Here is a 6,763-nt window from a genome sequence, read left to right on the forward strand (position 1 = left end):
AAGCGTCGAGGTAATGGTAGCGTCCTGTATTGACTGCCGCGCCTATTAGTGCTAGAGTTTTCTCTCAACATACAATTTGTGAACGCAGGATATTAAGTGAAATGGCTAATGGCTGCAGTAAAATTGATAAAGAGCAATTGAGATTACTTTGTCGAAATGGGGCCTACTCAAATCATTGATGTGGTTAGCGTATGAAATATTATTGACCGTATTACTTTCGAGAGATACCATTGTTCCATGACTCCTCTAATAAATATTACGTGAGTAAAAAAACTGTGAGAATTATAACGATAAGCGTAAAAGGATTTTCGTAATTCGGAACAATGTTGAAATGCAAGAATTATTTAATCTGCTTTTATAACTACTGCTATCTATATTTTACCAGTAGAACAAGTACTATGTCTTATTCCTTGCCTGTTTATTGTGACAGTTAATTTTACTTTAATTGTACAATAACCATTCCGTGTTCATCAAGCAGTAACGCATCAATTTCTTAACAATCACCGATTAATAGACGAGAAATTATAACAAATCGAAATCATGATTTATGCGTCAATTAAAATATGACTAAAATTCAATGAGTTTAAAATGTTTAATCAAGTGAAATTTCAAAATTATTGCGTATATGCGATTGAGGTTTCAAGATGAGGTTAATTTGACTTAATATAACACGATATCAATTTATTTGATTAGCTATACGTTCTCAAATAAAATAGGACTCCGTTTTTTTCATGTATCGCATTGAATAACTTCATTTTATTACATAGTTGTGGTATATGCAGTAAAATTAGTATGTAAAAAGCGTATCGATGCAGTATTGTTGAGAGTTATATAAATACAATTTTTCGTTTGGCATTGTTCGAGATTACTTGAAATTTGTGCTACCTATCTAAAATGTAACAAAGTTGACTTACTTCTTTCGTTCACGATAAGTCCCCGTTGTTTCAGGTTGACAGAAAATGACAATATTAGAAGCAGAAGAAGACGAGGATGAGCTGCTGGTCCCTCCTAGGAAAAAGTTTTGCCTGTCGCTCTCAGGGCGCAGCAAATCACTCACTGCAAAAACAACTTGTCAGCCCCCTCGTACAACTACCAGAGGGGGCACTTTGAATAAATATCCTTTCCTCAACGGTAAATGAAATTGAAAAAACTAATACCACAATTACGTTTGTAGAACAGCGCTGTTCAAATTATGATATCAGTTATGATAAGAAGTGAATTAATTTAGAAACAGGTGAGAGCAGAATGTTAAATGGATATCGGAGTCAATTGCCAAACTCCCAGGAGGCTATGTGCAACACAGTAAATAACGGGACAGAAGGACTGCGGATAGCATCGCTATGCAATCTGGGCAACACATGTTTTTTAAACAGTGTACTGTACACCCTAAGATTTGCACCCTCCTTTTTACACAATCTACATCATCTGGCCACCGACTTGTCCAATTTGACTGTGAAACAACTTCAAACTAAGGTATCAGCTGCAAACTTGATATAATTTATTCCACCTAGTAAATTTGGCCAGTTACAATTTTTACTGTTAATTCAAACCGCCATTAAGTATTTGGGACAATACATTTGAATTATAAATTATTTTTGTACTTACACTGATACTGTAATTATAACTTGGTGTCCAGCAGTACTAGAAATCCTGAGAGTCCTGGAAATATCCTTGAATTCTACCTGTGTCCTGGAATTTCGATAAATACAATCTTTGACTTTACATTAATTTTCAAAGATTCGAGGATGCTCAATTTCTTGCAACAACTTTCCAACAAGCTTGTTTCCGAGTGATTAGAGTTGCCGATGATGAAAATTGTCCGCTTTTCCATGTAATTGTTTCTTCTTGAAACTCAATGTGGCTGTGAAAAAATTTTGTCATTTTGTTAAAAATACCCCAAAACTAAGGAAACAAACCCTGTTAGTAACAATAACGTATACATCGATGCACCTGCATTTAATTCAAACATTTTTGATTGAATGTTAATTATATTATTATATAAAATTTTAATTATTATATGATTAATATTCATTGATTATTATTCCGTGATTATTATTATTATTATTAACAAAACTTTTGTTGTAACTGAGCAAAGTGTTGTTGACTTCGTTTCTCAAGAAAAAAACTACTAAAATAATGTATCCTGTAGGGCTCCTAGTCCTTGAAAGGTCCTGTACAAGTCCTGGAATTTTATGCCTGATGTTACTGCGCACCCTGTATAAGTCTTATTAGGCAATATATATTAATTAACCATAACAAACCATACATGAATGTTGAAATTCAAAATTGATGTTAAATTAATTTGAATGCCACTCACATTCACAAGGGCAACATTTCTTCGATTTGCCAATTTGATTAAAATATTCAGTCCTCATAAAAATATATTAAAAATGCTACCAATCTACTGATACTTCAGTTAAGCGATTTGATCTAGCTTTCTAATTTGTATTGGTTGTTCTTGATTCACGTAGTGACAATTCTCTATGGTACTACGATTTAACAACTGCTTTGGTGTACAGGATGACCAAATTCCAAACCCAATAGGATTGCTGTATTCGGTTAGAATTTTGCATCCAGTTGATTATCTGGGGCTTATAATCAGATTATTATCTAGATGAACAACACTGACTTAATTGCACTATTGGATTGGTTACAAAAATTATTGATATGCTTGTTAAAATTTGTTAGATGAAATCATCGTCACTTGGTAGAACTGGTGTATCGCTAACAGCAAGTGGCAGTCGTAGTTGGAGCAGCAAAGATCTTTTGGCATTAGCAGGTCCAATGGGAGATTCTAATAAACCTAGAATACAAGTGGCCACGGAAAAGTTACACGAGTTATTTGCAGCGTTGAAAATTTCGGAGATGAAAGATAACGGTGAACCATATCAACCAGATGCGTTCCTGCAAGCATTGAGGTAATGATTTTGTTAAATTTTCGATTTTCAACCAACTATATTACTTCAGGTACGTCTTTAACTATGGTTAAATCTAAATAGTGATATAATATACGATGATTCAATCAATGATTTCAGGGAGGTAAATCCTATATTTGAAGGCAATCAGCAACAGGATGCACACGAGTTGTTGGTTTGTTTACTGGACAACATACGAGAAACGTTTCAACTGCTTGTGAGGCACAGAGAGAGTGAATTCGGGCAGAATGGCGGAGGATCAGATTTGTACATTGATCAGGTAAATGATGTACAGTCTGAAACTAGTTCGAGTAAACGTGGCCTTCGCAAATCAAAGAAGAAGAAAAAGTTCTCTTCTAAAGGGAGCCTCAACTTTATCCAATCAAGTTCGAATGGAACAGCGCCACCCTCGAAACCATTAGAAAATGGTCACTTAGATGTTGTTGAAAGTAACAATGAACTTGCGGCACCTCAACCAGAGAGCAAAAAGTGCTTCATTTCAGAGGATTTTGAGGGGGTTAGCCTTCTTCGCACAACGTGTTTAGAGTGTGAACATGTGACTGAAAGAAAAGAAACATTTTGCGATATATATGTTCCAATAGATATTGACCAATCCAATGAAAAAGGTGAGGAAATTCATACGTATTCACAGAATTGATCCTAGTTTATAAGATTGGAAATTAGCATATTCGTTTTGTAATACCTACATTTTTTTGCATGAATTCCTCCACATTTAGAAGAGGATAAAAGATTAATGGACAGTAGCGAAGTGTATAGGAGAGCCGTAGTAACAAGTGAACTCTTACGGGGCCGAGATAAATACTGGTGCGCTTGTTGCTTACGTTACAATGAAGCGCGGCGTGCTGTGTGTTTTCCTTCCTTACCCAGGCTTCTCATACTGCAATTGAAAAGATTCTCAACCACAGCAGGGTTAGTTACTTTCAACTGGAATATTTTACGATAAAATTTCAGGTGGCCATGATTTTTTAAAATTGGTGTACAACAACAATTTTAAGAATATCCGACATTAAAAAATTCCCTTAGCTTATTGCTGATATTACTAAAATTTTAGGTAAAAGTGGTAACTTTCGTCTAGGAAACAATAAGAAGACGAGTACTATTAAAGTTGGAACTCAGATTCAAATGCAATACGAATGCACGTGTGTCGCGTATGTTCCGATATACCCGCAAGCACGTATTTATAATGTGTACAATATAAATTTCAGGTCGATGGAGAAGATCAACAATCACATGCCAACACCCTTAACGTTGCAATGTTTTTGCGAAGATTGTATAAATGATATACCGGGCACAAGTAGTAGAAGAGAAACTCGGCATGTCTACAAATTGTATTCAGTTATTATGCACCAGGGAGCAACAATGACGGCAGGTCATTATGTGGCGTACACTCGATTACCGGACGAATCTGCATCGTCTGAATATTTTAATTGCGAACGTGATAATAAGCGGCAAACTCCAACACAAAATAATAATAATACAACATCGGACAAATCATCTGGTTTAATGAAATTCTTTAGATCGAAATCAAATGTCAGTGAAAACAAAGAACAATTAAATGTAATAAGAGTTGGCTGTCGCAGCATGGAGTGTTGTGGTATTCGTAGAAGTAAACATGGTGGGTCATGGCTAGAGTGTGACGACGAAGTAGTTAGGATAATTCCACTGCGCGAATTTGAAGAAAAATTGGCTCCAAATCCGCGTAATTCCGCAACGCCCTACTTGTTATTTTACGTCAGGTCGACGACATAAGCATTCCTCTGTGCAATTAGACTAATTAATAGTTTATAATTAAATAAATCTAAGATTTAGACGTGACAAATTGTCATTTGATGAAACATTTATGTACAGAAAAGAATCACATGCGGCAGAATTGAAGCATAAATATTGGAAATCTTACAAAAGTGTGAATCACGTTGAAATTTCCAAATTAGGGGATACTACTTTCACTATGATCACCATATTTACTGCTGTAACCCGAAGTATTTATAACTTTATTTTTTAAAACGGTTTAGTACCTGGGCTAAGTGTATGGCTGCAAATACATTTTTAGTGCACGTATAACGATTGCTTTATACTATATGTGCGACCTAGTTTTCCAAATATTAATGAAAGGGAAATTTGTTGATTTGTACAATCGTACTTGCTTATACCTATACACTTGGAAATCGTAAGTAGAAGAATTTATAAAAGAACAAATAAATATATTTCTAGTTAAACGCGAGAAGAAAATGAGGGGAATAGCGGATGTAGACGTCGAATATTAAAATTTCCTAAGATATTATGGACATCAAATATCTCGTTAAATATCTAGTTGTCCGTAGAATAAATGAAAACATGTATTTCGTCGTGTAAACATCGACGTTTTTAGTATTTGGTGCAGGTATGTATTGTATACATCCGTATTATGTAGAACTTGAAACCTTGTTGCAGAAATGAATATACAAATTTATACCTCCCAACACAGATCCATACGATGCAGGTAATAGAATGTAGCATTCACTACCTCAAAATAACCTGTTACACTCCATTTTAACGGTTCAATTTCATCTTAGATATTTTTATAAGTTCGTCACACGTTCTTCCAATACTCTGTTAGGTATGCTGACAAATTTGTTACTGACCTCTTAAGTTTATAGATGGATAACTGCGTTCGCGGGGTACTCTCGTTATTTCAATTCAAAATAATATAAGTATACAAAGTTTAAATGATATACAAAAAAATTGTCGTTTTGCAAGTAATATGACTCAATATTTAGTACTTGCGTTTAAACCAGTGAATAGTTTAAGTTCGCGAAAGAAATTAAATACCTGACAAATCCCATCATGAATTCGAAATACCCAACAGTAACATCTCTTTAGGCATTAAATATAATTTAGTTACCTTTACTCTGCCCAGTACAAAATGCTGCTGAAGTTCACCAATGATTTTAATCATTGAACTGTTTTTAAATAGTACTCTGACTGCTATGATGTAATATAAGGCATATACACTTTTTTTTTTTACTTATAACTTTTGAAATATATTTTCAAAAATGAATGAATCAATTTTGTGATTGCACCGTATTTATTTTCGTGCTCAGAGCAATGTAATGGTTTTCGACTTCCAAACGTTTCTGGCGTATATATTTTTGTTGAACACGTGGAAGTTTATATTTGACGTTACAAATATCGTTGTATTAAGAATAAGAGTTGATAGTGCGCTACCATTGGTTTGGTTTGATGAATCCGAATCTGTTGTTAAATTGTAGCCAGCACACCCAACTGGTTGTGAATAACATTATTTTAAAAATTTTATTTTAAATATGTTCAAACATGATGATTCAATATAATGTACTCATTAAGCACAAGCGATGCGGTAAAGTGACAAGAAATTTTACAGCTTTCCATAACTTGTTATTAGTTATTTATGTTCTTTAATGAATTAAAAACTATATAGTCGAAGTGAATTTGTATAGGAAGATATAAAATAGCATTGCTACATCTTCGTAAGTTCATATAAATTTGTATCTAATAATATTTGCAAATTGTTTAATTTTTTGTAAAACGTATATTGTTATCGAACAATAAAGATCATCATTAATAACTAATGAATCACTAACATATTTATCAAATTTAAGTACCCATTCTATAATCGGTGACTCTTGAAAATATTCAATTGAAAAACCTATTTTGCAGTGTGTTCAAATCTTATTACCGTATTGTTAATTTTTTTTAACAACAGATAGGTCCACATTTCTCGTGTATAAAATTGTAAATTAGCTACCTAGTTCCAGGTGGTTCCAGGGTCAGCTGCCCCATGTTGTCATCATTCATTATTTGTCAGCCAT

The 6,763-nt window shown here is 33.9% G+C and overlaps 1 protein-coding gene across 2 annotated transcripts; it reads left to right on the plus strand.

Annotated features, from left to right (window-relative positions):
- Positions 1-97: 97 nt before the first annotated feature.
- Positions 98-6,523, plus strand: LOC124298706 (ubiquitin carboxyl-terminal hydrolase 1). Of its 2 annotated transcripts, none has more exons than XM_046751081.1 (7): positions 98-260; positions 949-1,131; positions 1,229-1,473; positions 2,689-2,918; positions 3,036-3,541; positions 3,653-3,845; positions 4,142-6,523. In XM_046751081.1, exons 2-7 carry the CDS (start codon positions 960-962, stop codon positions 4,683-4,685), a joined length of 1,890 nt encoding a protein of 629 aa, XP_046607037.1. In that variant the 5' UTR covers positions 98-260; positions 949-959; the 3' UTR covers positions 4,686-6,523. The 2 variants fall into 2 exon arrangements, with proteins under 2 accessions (XP_046607037.1, XP_046607045.1); XM_046751089.1 differs by having other exon boundaries at positions 1,235-1,473.
- The last annotated feature ends 240 nt before the right edge of the window (positions 6,524-6,763 follow it).

This window comes from Neodiprion virginianus, chromosome 1 (assembly GCF_021901495.1).
Source record: "Neodiprion virginianus isolate iyNeoVirg1 chromosome 1, iyNeoVirg1.1, whole genome shotgun sequence".
Classification (NCBI taxonomy): Eukaryota; Metazoa; Arthropoda; class Insecta; order Hymenoptera; family Diprionidae; genus Neodiprion; species Neodiprion virginianus.

Excerpts from the sequence above, each read along its gene's own strand:
- LOC124298706 (XM_046751081.1), top strand. The coding sequence starts at position 960 with ATGACAATATTAGAAGCAGAAGAAGACGAGGATGAGCTGCTGGTCCCT. Across the intron at positions 1,474-2,688 it reads TGAAACAACTTCAAACTAAG|ATGAAATCATCGTCACTTGG; the intron begins GTATCAGCTGCA and ends AAAATTTGTTAG. Across the intron at positions 2,919-3,035 it reads GCGTTCCTGCAAGCATTGAG|GGAGGTAAATCCTATATTTG; the intron begins GTAATGATTTTG and ends CAATGATTTCAG.